The sequence below is a fragment of the Bombyx mori genome, chromosome 6, assembly GCF_030269925.1.
Source record: "Bombyx mori chromosome 6, ASM3026992v2".
In the NCBI taxonomy this organism is placed as follows: Eukaryota; Metazoa; Arthropoda; class Insecta; order Lepidoptera; family Bombycidae; genus Bombyx; species Bombyx mori.
In genome coordinates, this window is record NC_085112.1 from 1,082,833 (window position 1) to 1,101,831 (window position 18,999).

General features: G+C 40.5%; 2 protein-coding genes across 3 annotated transcripts in view; both read left to right on the forward strand.

Annotated features, from left to right (window-relative positions):
• The window catches only part of LOC101740450 (uncharacterized), a 960,210-nt gene that overhangs the window by 402,864 nt on the left and 538,347 nt on the right, over window positions 1-18,999 (forward strand). The gene's annotated exons all lie outside the window — the stretch shown is intronic.
• On the forward strand, window positions 1,018-11,497 carry LOC105841496 (cuticle protein 38). Of its 2 annotated transcripts, XM_012689632.4 has the most exons (3): window positions 9,076-9,215; window positions 10,578-10,639; window positions 11,129-11,497. In XM_012689632.4, exons 2-3 carry the CDS (start codon window positions 10,622-10,624, stop codon window positions 11,444-11,446), a joined length of 336 nt encoding a protein of 111 aa, XP_012545086.1. In that variant the 5' UTR covers window positions 9,076-9,215; window positions 10,578-10,621; the 3' UTR covers window positions 11,447-11,497. The 2 variants fall into 2 exon arrangements, with proteins under 2 accessions (XP_062524924.1, XP_012545086.1); XM_062668940.1 differs by lacking the exons at window positions 9,076-9,215; window positions 10,578-10,639 and adding an exon at window positions 1,018-1,311.

Consider the following 18,999-nt stretch of genomic DNA (forward strand, 5'->3'; position numbering starts at 1 on the left):
TTTTTTTTATTTTTTTTATTGCCTTTGCAGGCAGACGAGCATACGGCCCACCTGATGGTAAGTGGTCACCGTCGCTCATGGACGTCAGCAATGCCAGGGGCAGAGCTCCCTACCATAAAGTACTCTCCGCAAGCCTCGTTTGAAGAAGGACATGTCATAGCGCGTATTTCAGTAAAAATAAACATTTCATTCAGACGTACGTACGTCTTAAATCCGTAATTGGAAAAAAATAATATTCAATAAAATACGTACCAGCTACCATTTATAAAAAACTAAATATATACGTATCGAACGTTCATCGAACTTTTTGCACGAATTTAGCATTATAACAAAAAAAAAACTTGTCTAAAAAAAGAAGAATCTCTTTTTGTAGAATGAATATAATAACATAATATTATACACGATAATTCATAATATCAAGAAATTCACACAAAAAAAGCATAAATACCACTTGTTGGTATAAACTTTGAGATAGGAATATATTATATAACTACTAGCGACCCGCCCTCGCTTCGCTTCGGAAACATTAAAACACACATGAAACCAAAAAAAAATAAAAAATAAAAAAAAATAAAAAAAGTATCCTATCTTCATCAGGGACAATGTCGGCATCTAATGGAAAAAGAATTTTTCAAATCGGTCCAGTACTTTCGGAGCCTATTCGAAACAAACAAACAAACAAATCTTTCCTCTTTATAATATTAGTATAGACTATAGATTATTAATTTTAGAGGTAATTTGAATATAGATAAGTTCTAATATTTTTTACGCGATTTATTCATAAATTTGCATATTCGACCTGTTGCTGTTCTCGGGTACAAAAATACACATCTATTAGTTTGTAATAATTATGTCACTTATAGTAGAATTATTTTGTCCGTGCAGTTTGGGTCATAAAAAATCGGAACAGTGAAGCGAGAATTTCGCTCTCTCTTCCACTCACGAGCCTTATGGACGGGCATAGTGATGCGCATTATTGTTGTCGATAAGCGTTATCGATAGTGTATTTCGTTTTGTCATTTTGTGGGGTAGTGATAAAAATAAAAGAAAAAATCACTAATCGAACACTTACACCACATATCGCCGCAGCAAGTTAACGAGAACGGCAGAAATTAACACTTTGTAACTTTTCGGGATCTATTCTTATTTCAGTGAAAAATTTTAACACATTGTGGATAACAACACGTGCATATATTATTTTGAGCCGTTTTGATACAAAACAAAGGAGTAGCCATTGTGTCACTAAACAAATTCAGAGAACGAATGCAGAAAAACACATTACTCTTCAACATAATGTACTATAATTTCCAGGTAAGTACAAATGACTGTTAACATAACAATGTCTCACCACCCTTCGTATACCACCCCGCCGCCGTGTACCTGCCTTCGATGAATCATTTGTTTTTATCAATAATGGCGTTGCGCCCGCGCAACATGCTCACCACCCTAGGCGGGCTATGTTTTATGACCCAAACTGCACGGACAAAATAATTCTACTATAGTAATGAATAACTATGTACATTGTAGAAATTCCTTTTTTTAAATGTAATGAAATCATGACATACCAATATAAATACAGTAATGTTACGCCAGTAAGAGTAATGCCATCTATCGCCGAATAGTCTGACGAATATCGAAGGATCCAGTAGCATCAAGAACGCCCGAGAAGTACAACGCCATCTATTGTCAGATAGCGGAAACACATAGTATTAAACTTGTGTGGAATATTCTCGATAATTCTAGGAATGTCATATCGACTATAAAAGCATTGCAGAGATGGCACGCAGTCAGTCAGTAATCGGAACTACTCGAAGCGAAACAGCGAACGGATCATCTGAAGCGAAGCGGAAGAAGCGAATTAAGAATTTTAAAGTGTTTGTGAAGTGTTTTAAGTGTTCCAAGCATGTTCCAAGTGATAAATACAGTTTTAATTTATACTTCGGTGGAATTTTATTTATCCCGAACCCCAGCGCGTAACAGTATTATTATGAGAACAAAATTAATTATATAGTCACTCTCATTAAATCGAGGGGTATTTAGAAAGGCTAAGCTTAAGTTTGGTTTAAGCGACCTTTTTGCAGCTTTCAGCCATTTAAAGCTTAAATCTTAGAAAAAATATCAAGAAAAAAACATCTTTGAATGGGGTAAACATAATTGAATTTCATTTAAAAACATCCGATTGTTGATACTAATCCCAAATAAAACCTTTAATTAAAAAGAAATGTCGCGTATTTAGCGAAATGTCGCTTAAACCAAATAGCCTTTCACCCGTCAACATGTATACTTTACAAAACATAGGATAGATCGAGCTTCCTAAACTTTTTTTCAACGGAAAATAGTTTATATGTAATATAGTTTTAGAAAATACAAATCCTAACTATTACGAGTATTAGGTTTTTTTTTCTATTGTTTCGATGGGTGGACGAGCTCACAGCCCACCTGGTGTTAAGTGGTTACTGGAGCCCATAGACATTCACAACATATATGCGCCACCCATCATGAGATAAAGTTCTAAGGTCTCAAGTATAGTTACAACGGCTGCCCCACCCTTCAAACCGAAACGCATTACTGCTTCACGGTAGAAATAGGCAGGGTGGTGGTACCCACCCGCGTGGACTCACAAGAGGTCCTACCACCAGTAAAATACTTAAATCATAATAGCTCCATATCTGTGAATGCCATTCCACCAACATTTGACATTACAGAAAAATACGAAAATAATAAATAAATAAATTACTTCGTCGTTAGATATCACAACATGTTTGCTGCTTTTTTTTCTATCTGTGCTCACGGGGCTCTGTTCTGAGGACATGTGCTGTCACACACCTTAAGACATGAAGTCTAACTCCCGTATCTTTAGTCGTTCACACGAACTTAACTCGACTCGACTCAACCTCCAACGCGCGTTTTGGTAATGCTTGGTCGTAAAAATAAATTCCACTCAAACGTCCTTGGAAAATTCTCCTCACCGGAGTGGAGTAAATGAACTGTCACTGTTCAATGCTTCTAGTGTCAAACAGAAAGTGGCAGCTTGACTTTGACATTAAGCAATGACCGTAGACTACAAAACTCTATAGGTTTGATGCTAGCTTGATGAAATTTTCCTCAAACTGATGACGGCGTGGTGACGCAATACCACGGCTCTACCTCACTAGAGTTGAGGAATAATGTAATGGTCGACTAAAAAAATACCAAACTCGAGTAAGTTTGGGAGGATTGCTCGAGCGGCATCGGATGAGTTAAGAGTGGAGGAATATTTGACGAAACGTCTAAAGATACGGGCATTAGTCTTAATTGTATAGTTTAACGGTAGTCCCACTCTTCAAAACAATAACAAGAAACACCCAAATCACTTCAAGATAGGCTTTGAACATTGTAGATTTTTCTGGATTTCTCCAGGATCTCATCATCAGATCTTGATAATTACAGGACCATTCGGGAAGTCTACCCTTTCAAATAAAAAAAAAGAAAAAATAATTATCAGAATCGGTTCAAGCATTCTCGAGAAATCGGTGAACATACATAGATAAAAAACTGTAGTCGAACTGATAACTTCCTCTTTTGAAGTCGGGTAAAAAGCGTGATTTTGGTTCCTTAAATAGCTCATTAAAATTCTATTATTCAAAAATAATATGTTGGGGAAAAAGTCTTTTCGCATTATAGTGTGTATGTACTGGTAATAAAATCTCTTTGGCTATACTATTTGTATCTGGCTGGTTTTGGTATCATTAAAAGTTTAAATTTTAAAGAAGATAATTCTAAATACAAATTAGGAAAATGTGTGATTTTGGAAGGAAGTTCCTTATCGCGCGTTGTGAAAGGGGGCTAGACGGAAAAAATTCTTACGAAAAGTTGTCACGACACTTTTTAGATCCGTCATTCTGACCAATCAACGTGTAGGCGCTTATCGCGTGACATTGCTCGTATCCGATTGGTCCGCGTAATGAGTACAGTTTCTCGAGATAGCGTTTCAACAATAGTAATTTAGTTCATAGTATTGTTTTTTTCTTCTTCAGAATGCCGTAATTTATTATTATAACTTAAAAAAAAAATTACAATTCCTTCACTAATTAATCGAAAGGAACTTCGTTCCATCCGGGTGTCCCTTGACACCTCTGAAGTTTTTATATTTATTTTTCGTACTGTCAAGATGAGTGAATCTAATGAAGAAATTCGATACATTTTAAAACTTTACTACAAAAAAGGTAAAAATGCAACGCAAGCCGCGACAAAAATTTGCGATGTTTATGGACCTAGTGCAGTGTCTGTGAGAGTAGCACAAATTTGGTTTAAGCGTTTTCAATCCGGAAATTTTGATGTCAAAGATGCACGTCGCTCTGGTCGCCCTATTACGGATAAAATGGATGCCATTTTTGAAAAAGTGGAGCAAGATCGGCATATCAGTAGTTACGACGTAGCTGAAGCACTGGGAATTGACAACAAAACAGTTTTGGCGCATTGGAAAAAAAAGGCTGCTTGTACTTATGTACGCGCGTAAGAAGTTACACTTTATTTTTATTAATTTTTTGTTTTTTTAAAATATTAAATAATTAATAATAAATATTTAACGTTCAAAAATTAAAGGTAATAACACTTTTTTTACGAGTGTACATGCGCGAAAGTTCACCTGCGGCTATATTCAGACTCGCCAAGTTACGTCGGTCGTATTGTAATGAGCGATTTAGTGGGCAACTTCATTTCTGTTAATTTTGTGTCACGGTGCGCGTGCATCGTAAAATTTCACTCTCATCAATTTTTCATAACGCGCCTAAAGAAGTATAACTTCAAAAACTGGGTACACAAAAAAGCTCGATGCTTGGGTACCTCACGAGCTCACTGAAAGAAACCTAATGAACCGTGTACTCATTTGCGATTCTTTATTACGACATAATGAAACCGAACCATTTTTGAAGAAGCTTATAACTGGTGATGAAAAGTGGATCACGTACGACGAGAGGACTGCCAAAACCAATTGTCGCGGTATTTTGAAAAAGAAGCCCTAAAATTTCTATAGCAATGGGATCATGTCCCTACTGTGCTTGAGCAGTACCCATCTGCGGAGGTGGTGGTTCTTGGAGACTTTAACGCTCACCACCAAGAGTGGTTGAGGTCCAGAACCACTGACCTCCCGGGTCGGACTGCCTACGATTTCGCCTTGGCCTACGGCTTCTCCCAGCTGGTGACACAGCCCACCCGTGTCCCAGATATCGAGGGGCACGAGCCTTCTTTGTTGGACCTTCTGCTGACCACAGATCCGGCCGGATACAGTGTGGTGGTCGACGCTCCGCTTGGATCATCTGATCACTGCCTTATTCGTGCTGCCGTACCACTCTCTCGTCCTGATCGTCGAACGACGACAGATTGGGATGGATTGCGTGAATTTTACGCATCCTACCCATGGGGGCGGTTCTGCTTTTCCTCTGCTGATCCTGAGGTCTGTGCGGACCGTCTTAAAGACGTGGTGCTCCAGGGGATGGAATTGTTTATTCCCTCCTCTGAAGTGCCCGTTGGGGGTCGCAGCAGACCCTGGTATAACAATGCCAGCAGGGATGCTGCACACCTCAAGCGGTCCGCATACGTGGCATGGGATAATGCCAGGAGACGTCGGGATCCTAACATCTCAGAGGAAAGGCGGAAATATAACGCCGCTTCCAGGTCCTACAAGAAGGTAATTGCCAAGGCGAAGTCGGAGCACGTTGCTAGAGTTGGCGAGCGATTGAAGAGCTATCCCTCCGGGAGCCGTGCTTTTTGGTCGCTCGCCAAAGCTGCAGAAGGAAACTTTTGCAGGTCTAGTCTCCCACCACTGCGCAAGTCCGATGACAATCTGGCCCACAGCGCGAAAGAGAAGGCTGACCTTCTGGTCAAACTCTTCGCCTTAAACTCGACTGTGGACGACGGGGATGCCACACCACCGAACATCCCCCGGTGTGATAGCTCCCTGCCGGATATCTGTTTCACACAGTGTGCAGTCAGGCGGGAGCTCCGACTCCTGGACGTCCATAAGTCGAGCGGGCCAGACGGCATCCCTGCAGTGGTTCTGAAAACGTGCGCCCCTGAGCTGACGCCTGCGCTAACGCGTTTGTATCGCCTCTCTTACTGCACTAACAGGGTTCCGTCTTCATGGAAGACCGCCCACGTCCACCCTATCCCCAAGAAGGGTGACCGGTCGGACCCATCGAGCTACAGGCCTATCGCGATAACTTCCTTGCTTTCCAAGGTGATGGAGCGAATAATAAATACACAACTCCTGAAGTATCTTGAAGATCGCCAGCTGATCAGTGACCGACAGTACGGTTTCCGTCACGGTCGCTCAGCTGGCGATCTTCTTGTATACCTTACTCACAGGTGGGCTGAAACTTTGGAGAGCAAGGGCGAGGCTCTTGCTGTGAGCCTTGATATCGCGAAGGCCTTCGACAGGGTCTGGCATAGGGCACTTTTATCGAAGTTACCATCTTACGGAATCCCCGAGGGTTTCTGCAGGTGGATAGCTAGCTTTTTGGATGGGCGGAGCATCACGGTCGTTGTAGACGGTGACTGTTCTGATACCATGACCATTAACGCTCCACAAGGCGTTCCACAAGGTTCGGTGCTCTCCCCCACGCTTTTCATCCTGTATATCAATGACATGCTGTCTATTGATATCATGCATTGCTATGCAGATGATAGCATAGGGGATGCGCGATATATCGGCCATCAGTCTCTCTCGGAGCGTGGTGCAAGAGAGACGATCAAAACTTGTGTCTGAAGTGGAGAACTCTCTGGGGCGAGTCTCCGAATGGGGTGAATTGAACTTGATTCAATTCAATCCGATAAAGACACAAGTTTGCGCGTTCACTGCGAAGAAGGACCCCTTTGTCATGGCGCCGCAATTCCAAGGAGTATCCCTGCAATCTTCCGAGAGTATCGGGATACTTGGGGTCGACATTTCAAGCGATGTCCAGTTTCGGAGTCATTTGGAAGGCAAAGCCAAGTTGGCGTCCAAAATGCTGGGAGTCCTCAACAGAGCGAAGCGGTACTTCACGCCTGGACAAAGACTTTTGCTTTATAAAGCACAAGTCCGGCCTCGCATGGAGTACTGCTCCCATCTCTGGGCCGGGGCTCCCAAATACCAGCTTCTTCCATTTTACTCCATACAGCGGAGGGCCGTTCGGATTGTCGATAATCCCATTTTCCCGGATCGTTTGGAGCCTCTGGGTCTGCGGAGGGACTTCGGTTCCCTCTGTATTTTATACCGTATGTTCCATGGGGAGTGCTCTGAGGAATTGTTCGAGATGATACCAGCATCTCGTTTTTACCATCGCACCGCCCGCCACTGGAGCCACTGCGGTCATCCACAGTGCGTCTCCAGAGATCTTTTTTGCCACGTACCATCCGGCTATGGAATGAGCTCCCCTCCACGGTGTTTCCCGAGCGCTATGACATGTCCTTCTTCAAACGAGGCTTGTGGAGAGTATTAAGCGGTAGGCAGCGGCTTGGCTCTGCCCCTGGCATGGCTGAAGTCCATGGGCGACGGTAACCACTCACCATCAGGTGGGTCGTATGCCCGTCTGCCTACAAAGGCAATAACAAAAAAAAATAAAAAGTTATCGAACAAAATGGTAATTTTCCTAAAAAAAGTCAAGACACTTTTTCCCCAACATATTATTTTCACTTTCTACGAAATGAAGAATTTAGCGTTATGCCAAAGTAACTATTCCACGCGGACAAAGTCGCGGGCAAAAGCTAGTCGTGTAATAAAAATCAAACCTGTAAATTATAATTTGCGTAATCACTCTTGTGAGTCCGCGCGGGTGGGTACCACCGCCCTGCCTATTTCTGCCGTAAAGCAGTAATGCGTTTCGGTTTGAAGGGTGGGGCAGCCGTTGTAACTATACGTGAGATCTTAGAACTCATGTCTCGAGGTGGGTGGCAGCACTTACGTTGTGAATGTCTATGGACTCCGGTAATCACTTAACATCAGATGGGCCGTGACCTCGTTCAAAAATCTAAGCAATAAATATGTATATATCTACAATTTACTACGTCGTGTACATATACAATTCTTTCAATTCTATTTTCAATTTACTTTTTTATTTATTTTTATTGCTTAGATGGGTGGACGAGCTCACAGCCCACCTGGTGTTAAGTGGTTACTGGAGCCCATAGACATCTACAACGTAAATGCGCTTTGAGATATAAGTTCTAAGGTCTCAAGTATAGTTACAACGGCTTATTTAATGACAACATGACATAAGTAAAGTTGTTTTAGGTTAAACTATTATTTTATTAATCTGAATCAAATGCCGAGATCGACCGCAATTTCTTAACATTGACATTCGGGTCTTAGATACGCAACATCAATTTTTTAAAATCTAAATACGGTTTATTGTATAAATAAAGAAAAAAAAACAGTCGTGCATTTCGACGAATTTAGATAAATGCTAACGATCATTTTCACAATCGGATCTCTGATAAGTTAAGATAAATCTGATTAGTTGTACATACATTTAATTACCGATGTATATTATGTACATTATCGATATTATAATACAATAATAACTATTATCGATTGAAATAAATAGTCAAAGATATTCTTCAGGACATTTCATAATCTATATATTAATACATGAAGCAAAAACTTTGTAACCCTTTTTACGAAAATTGCGCAGACGGAGGAGTATGAAATTTTCCACACTTATATGAGATTTTCCACACTTATATACACTAATAAAGAAAACATTACACACACTACATACCATATATTTGACGCACACACGCATGCATACTATTTATTGTCAAACTTTTATTCTTGACGTCTGTTGTCAAATTGAAAATAGATTAAATATTGTTTGTCTTTGTTAATATTTTTTATACTGTAGTCTTGGCGAAATTTGTGATTATAGAAGTATAAAATACAATCATAATAGTGTACAAATTTGCAGTTTCAATTAATTATAGTCGAATTTCGACTACTGCGGGACCTCTAGTTATTTTTATTTTATTAAAATCATCAATCGAATAATCAATTTATAAAATCGCTTATAGGTATTCCGTCTGTTATTGTTAATAAATAGCAAGTACTATGAGAAAATCTTTCCTCAAATGTCAAAAACAACTATTTGTTTATTTTTAGATATTTTTCATTAAGATACAAATTGTAAAAATTTTATACTTGTGATTGGAGATTCTGAAGATTCTGATCACTGAAGATTGAACAGAGCAAGGAAGCAGAGAGGGTACAACACAAACATATTCAAATATCACCGCCAACTGATTGACCCCTAGTTGGACACCAGACTTCGACCGGCATAAGAAAGAGTGTTTAACCGGTTATATATGTCTGGATTTAGTATGTTTCTGACGATACGCAGCCTCCCTTTTTTTTCCTACCAATGCTGATGGCTTTGAGAGGCTATATCAGCGTAATATACGTTCGTGTTCAACAAATGGGGAGTGCTCTGAGGAATTGTTTCAGATGATCCCATCTTCTCATTTTTACCATCGCAGCACCCGCCACCGGAGTAGAGTTCATTTATACTACCTGGATCTACTGCGTTCATTCACAGTGCGTTTCCAGATATCTTTTTTGCCACGTACCATCCGGCTTTGGAATGAGCTCCCCTCCGAGGTGTTTCCCGACCGCTATGATATGTCTTTCTTCAAACGAGGCTCTGCCCGGGCATCGGTTTACCCTGAATACCCTATACATTTAACTTTACTTATAGTGACGTATATTACAGAATGTGAAGTTACGAAAGCACGTATCGCAATTGCAAGCGAATCACGTACATTAAACGTGAACTGATTTTAGTGTTTACCAACACGTAACTTGTTTCATTTTAATCTCCAGGCTTTTAGTTTCATTCATATCAATATTACTAAAAGTCGTCGTGGCCTAAAGGATAAGACGACCGGTGCATTCGTATCGAGCGATGCACCGGTGTTCGAATCCCGCAGGCGGGTATCAATTTTTCTAATCAAATACGTACTTAGCAAATGTTCACGATTGACTTCCACGGTGAAGAAATAACATCGTGTAATAAAAATCAAAACAGCAAAATTATACTTTGCGTAATTATGGTGATAGAACCTCTTGTGAATCCGCGCGGGTAGGTACCACCACCCTGCCTATTTCTGCCGTGAAGCAGTAATGCGTTACGGTTTGAATGACTGGGCAGCCGTTGAACTGTTAAGAGTGAGACTTTAGAACTCATGTCTCAAGATGGGTGGCGGCATTTACGTTGTAGATGTCTATGGGCTGCGGTAACCACTTGACACCAGGTGGGCCGTGAGCTCGTCCACTTATCTAAGTATTAAAAAAACTCCATTTACTTGTCATATATCAGTCAAAACCTATGGTCAAAACGTTGTTCCGTAATCCTGTCACAAAGTAACCACGTGATCTTGAAGTATAGCAGTTATTCTCTTAGAATTGTACCCTCGGCTTCATTTCTCAAGGTGGTAACGACCTTTACTGATCACTCGCCGCTCCATTTATCAGACACGACATTGCTAACTTCATTATGTATTTCAAATGCGTACATCGCATCCAAGCTGTTTCCCAACCTAACAGTATATATTGTATGACTCTTCGACAGATCAAACAGATAAAGTGAATATTACCTGTAAGCCAAGAATCAATATGGTCGCCAAACAATTCGTAAGTGTTTGATTTAAAAACAATGGTCGATTTTAGGATGTTAGTTGATGAAAGTCTGCCAAACAGTTAATCAATAGGTACACGCGATTATCCCACGAATCCCTATCTTAATTTGAAGACTCATAATTGAGGCTTATGTCACATAGGCACTCCTTTTTGGAAACATACAAGAAAGTCGGTTTGTTGTTTTGGGTTCGCCCAGATTGGTTGCATTTTTTTAATTTTTTTATTGCTTAGATGGGTGGACGAGCTCACAGACCACCTAGTGTTAAGTGGTTACTGGAGCCCATAGACATTCACGACGTAAATGCACCACCCACCTTGAGATATAAGTTCTAAGGTCTCAGTATAGGTACAACGGCTGCCCCACCCTTCAAACCGTAACGCATTACTGCTTCATGGCAGAATAAGGCGGGATGGTGGTACATACCTGTGCGGATTCATAAGAAGTCATATCCCCAGTTAAATTACCTATTTTGTTCTTTCCAGTTCATCTTTGCAGCGGTGGTGGTCGTTGCCAATGCAGGCATTCACTCAGTTGCACCAGCGGCGTATGTCGCACCTGGTGTAGCGTCGGCGGCGTATGTGGCACCAGCTGTGGCACCGGCAGCGTACGTTGCGTCTCCCGTAGCGTCTTATGCGTCTGCAGCATACGTAGCCCCTGTTGCGGCATCTGCGGCATACGTCGCGCCGTACGCATCTTCATATTCCGCCCACACAGTGAACCACGCCGTTGCGGCTCCCCTTCTTGCGCCTGCTCAAGTTTTTGCCGGGAAATACGTATCAGCACCTGTGCTGTTAAAGTAAACCGTGTAATATCTGCTACTGAATGATGACAAATGAACTATTTTATTATTATAAGTTTATTTTTCTTTAATGCCCTATGTACGATACTAATCCTGAAAATCCTACAAAGAGAAAATTCCTGTGATCGCGAAGTCGGAAACCTATTTCGGCTATTGCTGGGGTCATGGGCTCTTTGGCCGTAACACAGAGGGGCAGGTTGCGTGATTTATTTGTGGCTTATGAGTCATTTAGTATTTGTGAAAGCTGACAATTTCCTTACGACATATACTTAGTCTGGCCACAAATACTGTTACAAAGGAAAACAAAAAAAATCTATGGCAAATAACATTTATTACTTTTACAGTGTGTTAGTTTAATACATAAATATAAAACAATTTAAAGTATAAAAAGCTTATTCGAAGTGGTCTCCATTGCCTGAAATACAGTCCTTTAAACGTTGAGGCCAGTTATCAATAGAAGCACGCACTCTTTCTATCGGAAAATTTTTCACTGCCAATCGTATGGCTTGTTTTAGGGACTCCAAATTATCATGGCGTTTAGAGCAAGCCGTACTCTCTAAAACCGACCATAAATCATAATCCGGCGGATTAAGTCGTTGGATATGATTTCTCGGGTTTTTTCTAAAAGATTCGGAATTCGGAACATAACAATATCCCTAAAGTATGGTCAAGAACGTGATAATCTCGCTGACACTTATATGGCGAGCGTTTGCAGCGGTAAATCTGAGAAAACCGATCGTTTGGTCTTAAGTGATACTTTTGAATTGGACATAAACGTGTAAACAAACCAATCTTTAAGTATGTTGTATTAACTATGAAAAGTTTAGGAAAAAACTCAAAGCCTTATTTCGTGTTAAACTATTTGTTTATTTATTTTTTATTGCTTAGATGGGTGAACGAGCTCACAGCCCACCTGGTGTTAAGTGGTTACTGTAGCCCATAGACATCCACAACGTAAATGCGCCACCACCTCGAGATATAAGTTCTAAGATCTCAGTATAGTTAAACGGCTGCCCTACCCTTCAGACCGAAACGCATTACTGCTTCACGGCAGAAATAGGCAGGGCGGTGGTACCTACCCGCGCGGACTCACAAGAGGTCCTACCACCAGTAAATAAACGATACTAATCCTGATAATCTTACAAAGAGAAAATTCCTGTGATCGCGAAGTCGGAAACCTATTTCGGCTATTGCTGGGGTCATGGGCTCTTTGGCCGGAACACATTAAGTATGTTGTATTTATTTTAATGGCTATGGTAAGTTTAGGAAAAGACTAAAAGCCTTATTTGGTGTTAAGCTATTACTACGGGAATCGGTAGATTTTACATTAGGAATGCCGCTGCCTGCCTCAAGATATAGCATCGGAGTCGGAGCTCTCGATTGGATTGTTCCAACAGCTGTAGAGAGAGAGAGAGAGAGAGAGAGAGAGTATTCTTTATTGTACACCAAAAAAACAAATAAACAGTGCGATACACTAAAAACAAAAAAAGTACAATTGGCGGTCTTATCGCTAAGAGCGATCTCTTCCAGATAACCATCAGGTGGACGAGAATCATTTGGAAACGAACTACGCGCGGTGTACCATTCCAGTGAAATACATATACATACATATATGTACACATACATATACACATACATATCTCCGTAAATATACATACAATTAATACAAAGTATTATAATATAATAATAATTATTAAAAATAAAAAATAATAAAAATTAAATAAAAATTAAATTTTGCTTCTTTACACATAAATAAGAATAAGCAATTTACATATAAAAGATACTTAAAATACCTTTGAAACATATACAATTTAAGTAGATACCAATTTCAGATACTACCCTATCACATATTAAATCGGTTGACTAATATTTAAAAAATGATCCTTAATGAGGCGTTTGAACGAATTTAATGTTTCAGCATGTCGTATACGTACCGGGAGAGTATTCCACAAACGAATAGCTTGAACAGTAAAGGAATGATCGTAGAACCTTGTCGAATGCACTGGCATCATTAATTGCATGTTGTCTGTTGATCTCAGGGATATGGTATGTGCATCACGGATAAACTCAAAGCGTCTTTTGAGATAAGAAGGAGAAGAAGGATTAAATAGAACAGTATAGAGCAAAGAAAGAATATGAGCATTCCGACGAAGGCGAATTGGCAGCCACTTGAGCTTAGCGCGAAATTCTGAGACGTGATCATATTTTCGTAAGCCAAATATAAATCTTAAACAGAAATTTTGAAGACGCTCTAGTTTATTTAATTGTGCTTCAGTGAGATCGAGATAGCTAACATCAGCATAATCAAGGATGGGGAGAAGAAGAGATTGTGCAAGCGCAGTCTTGATGGCAGTAGGGAGAAAATTTCGCAGACGTCTTAAGGATCCTGGAGCCGCATAAATCTTTCGACAAGTTTCTTTAATTTGTGCATCCCATGACATATGCCTATCTACAAAGATACCCAAGTTTCTCACCTTATCACTTATTGGTATTTGAACTCCATCAATTGAAATTGGGGGAATTCGCGTCCAATCAACTGTCGCAAGCCTTCTAGGTGCACCGACAACAATGACCTGAGTTTTTGTCGGATTTACTTGCAGCCCATAAGATTTACTCCAATTTGTTATACTAAGTAAGTCATTATTTACTTTGATGCAAGCAAGAGGCAATTCTTCCACCGGGGCTGTACTACTTATCTAACCGGTAAACCTGTTTGATTTGGTCTTCGTATTTCTTTTTTAGTGTAAATTATGCACGGAGCATCGTCATGTGCGTCAGTCGCTAATTATATTTGTCTGGGATATTAAAAAAACAACTATTTAGTTTCAGTTCGATGAACTTATATTCTAATAATAGTATTTCTGCATAGTGATAATGGATTGACGCACGAATCCAGTTTTATTTAATTAGCTAATGAAAAAGGTGAGTTTGATTGAATTTGAAGATTGTTTGTCTATCTGTTCCTTGTTGTCATAATTTTCCGATCTAAAGGAGTACTGTAACTGTAACTGTAAATGCGAGAGTCCGGAATGTATGAGAACTACTCCGGAAACGGAAACGACAATATCTTTATCTCCCTTCCAGTGACACGCATCCACTGCATGATGTTTCAGCGACAGAATCATCAAGGTAATCCAAAACTGAAAATTTTTTGTAAGTCTGCGCGGGTAGGTACCACCGCCCTACCTATTTCTGCCGTGAAGCATTTGCCGTTTCGGTTTGAAGGGTAGGGCAGCCGTTGTAACTGTACTTGAGACCTTAGAACTTATATCTCAAGGTGGGTGGCGCATTTACGTTGTAGATGTCTATGGGCTCGAGTAACCACTTAACACCAGGAGCGCTGTGAGATCGTCCATCCATCTAAGCAATAAATAAAAAAAATACCCTAATGATAATGATAGTTCTTTCCTAATCAGAAGTTATACGTTCTCAACCTATACGAGATATCTTAATCATCTGCTACTACTACGGTCTGTAGTGCTTTAGATCTGATTAAAGATAATCAGATACGTATGAAAATCCTGGTATTTATATTGATCTGTACAAGGATTCCGTTATCCTGTATATCAATGATGTGCTCTCTATTGATGGCATGCATTGCTATACGAATGACAGCTTGGGAATGCGCGATATATCGGCTAGCAGAGTATTTCTCAGAGCGCGGTGCAGGAGATCAAAACTTGTCTCTGAAGTGGAGAAACTCTCTTGGGAGAGTCTCCGAGTATACAGCCTGTTTTGAACTTAGTTCAAGTCCTGTAGCCTACAAGGGGAATAATACAATTACATATAGAACTAGATACAGCCAAAAAAGTTGTAATGACATTCGGAGAATGAATTAGTCAAGTTCAGAACATCGTTGACGTATGAGAACCATTATGTTTTTGCTCTGATTGTATTCACGTGGTATTATTAATGTTTGTAAAAAATTTTAATTTTGGTAAAATCGAAACAACTACTGATGCGGTACGCAAAGGGAGGTCATAGAAAAATTATGTTTACGGATGAGAACATTTTTACAATTGAGCAACATTTTAACAAACAAAATGACCGTATTTATGCTCAAAGCTCTAAGGAAGCTTCCCAATTAGTCGACAGAGTGCAACGTGGGCACTATCCGACTTCAGTGATGGTTTGGTGGGGTATTAGCTATGAAGGAGTGACTGAGCCATACTTTTGTGAAAAAGGTACGGATGAGCCGTAAACAAAATTTTTCTATGTCCTTCCTTTGCGTACCGCTTCAGTAGTTGTTTGGATTCTGCCACCCTATTCTCTATTAAATTATCAGTTAAGAAATGACCAGTACGTCTCTTATAGGCTGCAAGTCCTAAGTCATCTTTTAAAATGCACGACATGGTTTTAGGTGCTATCTTCATCTCCCGAGATAAAATATTTTGCTTTCGGACAGGATTTCTTCGAATTCTTTCCCTTACTGCTTTGACCACCTTTTTCGTACGAACACTACGTGGACGGCCAGATCTTTTTCTGTCACAAACAGAGGAGGTCTCATTGCACCTATTAATAGCCCGGTACACAAACATTTTACTAATACCAAGCGTATGGAGAGTTTTAAAAATTGCATTTGGCTCCATACCAACTTTGTGTAATGCAATCACAGCGATTCGGTTCTCTTTATCATCCCACTCCATTTTGATATCGTAAAAGATTGTACAATGTATTGGCGCCAAAATGAGAAAACTCAATGAGCAATCATATAAAAATGACAGATTCCAAATTCAAATGTAATATTTTGTTTATTTTTAATTGTAACAGTATTTATTCCAGACTAAGTATACACATATGTTTAAGTACTTAATATCACTATAACCTTATACCTACCAAGGTCATCTCTGCACTCCCCTAAAGTAGACTGTCAGAGAATGCCTATGGCATTAAGTCCGCCTTTATACTGTCAAGTATAGAAAGTTATAAATAAATAAATAAACTTACAAAGTATTTTAGAAACTGCATGGTGCATGAGAATTCCTCTCCAATGCTTTAGAATTCAGGGAAGGCGAACGAAGAGTGAACATCTTAACGCAAAAACTATACGCCGTTGTAACTATACTTAGACGTCAGAGCTGATATCTCAAGGTCGGTGGCGCATTTACGTTGTAGATGTCTATGGGCTCTGGTAACCGCTTAACACTAGGTGGGCTGTAAGTAAGCTCGTCTACAAACCTAAGCAATAAATAAAAGATGTGTGGTGTCGTAGGACACCGGATAGGAACGAAGTTCCTTATTATAAAATATTAATTTTAAGTTCTATTCGAGGTATAAAGAAAATAATTATTCGGGTATACATTTTTTATTATTATTTTTTTATTGATAAAAAAAACTACTTTACAAAGATATCAACTTTATTTTATTCACAATGATTTATAAAAAAATTATATATATAAAAATGAATTGCTGTTCGTTAGTCTCGCTAAAACCCGAGAACAGCTGGACCGATTTGGCTAATTTTGGTCTTGAATTATTTGTCGAAGTCCAGAGAAGGTTTTAAATGTAGATAAATATGAAAATTCTCGGAATTAAATAAATATAACAATTTTGTTTTCTCTTTGATGTGTCCCCGTCGGACGGATTCTTTTTGTTTGTTTTAACTTTATTTTATACCAGAGTTTATGTCTTTTATTTATAGATTGAGGCACTACGAAGTCGGCCGGGTCAGCTAGTATATAATAAAAATATGTTTTTTTTTGTACGTTATTACAAAGTTAAGTCGTACACTGTGTTCACTGTACACACGTTTTTTCTCCTAACCGAGAAAAAACGTCGCATAAGTAACTTCGTTCCAAAAAAACAGTATTCATCCCTTCCAATTCAGGATTTATTCCTCGCTAAACAAAACATGGATGATAATGAATGCACTTAATAATAGACGGGTTTATTTTTTGTTCTTCACTTTTAAAATATATTATAGGTTTTTGTGTTTCAAATAAATTGCACGTGGATTCTTTTTAACCGGTAAATGGTTTTTGGACATGTGATTGATACTTAGAAGGAAAAAAAAAACGGTCGCTGGGTTGTAATGTTGTACTTGATCAAATCTTAAAGCGGGTGATGACATTCAAACAATTTCTCTTTTTTTTTCCTGCCTAAGCTGATGGTCTAGGGGACCATATCAGCGTCAACGGGCTAGTAGGTGAGCTCACGGGGCTCAAACCTGAGAGTTGCTAACACTGACCCTAGCAAGAGCAGTGCTTCGCAGATTCTACCACCGGATCGGAAACGCGACCCACTGAGAAGATCCGGCGAGAAACTCAGTGGGCTGTGTCTGTGGGTTAATTCGCTCGTCGAGCCCTTCGTCGCAAGCGACGGGTTCCACGAGGACGGTGACCGGTGCTTGTGGTGCCTAAAAGCACCGTTAATGGATCAGGAGGATCCGTGATGACGTACGTGCTTTGGATGACGTCGACGGTTTACCATTCGGTCTACAGGATCGAGTATGTAGTTTCCAGCAGCCACGACAAGAGGGTTCTCATGTCGTGCCGTCTTCTGGAAGTGGCGCAGCGATGCCGACTGAAGATACTTACTGACGGGGTCGAGCTCCAGGTCATCGTGGAGATCCACGTTCCTCAGGAACCATGATGCTCCGACGGCTATCCTGCAGAATCGGGATTGTATAACCTGAAGGGGTCACAAGTTGGTGCGGGCCGCGTGAGCGAACACTACGCTTGCATACGTCATGACGGGGCGTATGCAAGTTTTGTAGAGAGTTACCTTATTACGGAGGGACAGTTTGCTTCGACTACAAAGCATTGGGTAGAGTCGTCCTAGTATAAACGTGGCACGGTTGCGTACCGTTTTAATGTGGGGACGGAATGTCATCCCTCTGTCGGGGGTGACGCCTAGGTATTTGACCTTCGAGGCCCACGGTATGGGCTGGCCAAAGAGAGTGATGGGGCTAACGGTGGAGGTGTTTGCGCGCCTATTTAGGAGTGGGATGCTGGAAGTGGTATTCGGAGGGCGATCCCTTTTGAAGAGCACCGCTGTGCTTTTCGTGGGGTTGATGTCGATTCGCCACTTCCGGAACCACTATCCCATGGTGGCTACGTCATCAGGTTTGAGCCCCGCGAGCTCACCTGCAAACGTTAGGGTTACGCTGAAATAGCCTCTCAAGGCTCTCAGCTTAGGTAGGAAAAAAAAAAAAAAAACCATGGAGGTTACTGCGATCTGAAGCGCTGATGAAGCAACGACATCTTCCTACACGAGTAGTCGATAGCCGTGTCACCGGCAGTCAGTTGACGGGGACGAGAGCGAGTTCCCTCTACTCGATATCGAAACGAACGGTTTGACAAGAAGTCTCGTAAGATGAGCACGAGTCTGTCTGGCACTCCCATGATCAAACCGTTGTGCCAGACTTTGTCGAACGCCTTCGCTACATCGAAGAAGAGGGCGCCGGTCGGGATTTGTTTACGCCTATTTAGCTCTATTAAGATGTGCTCCGTGAGGCGGTGCACTTGTTGTACGCACGAGTGTTTGTCGCGGAATCCAAACTGCTCGTCTATGAGAGTTTTATTCGCGGTAACGAAGTCCCAGAGGCGTTTCCGA

Bases quoted from the DNA above. Each gene is read 5' to 3' on its own strand.
- LOC105841496 (XM_062668940.1), top strand. From the start codon at position 1,264: ATGCAGAAAAACACATTACTCTTCAACATAATGTACTATAATTTCCAG. The intron at 1,312-11,128 runs GTAAGTACAAAT...TGTTCTTTCCAG, and splicing joins TAATGTACTATAATTTCCAG to TTCATCTTTGCAGCGGTGGT.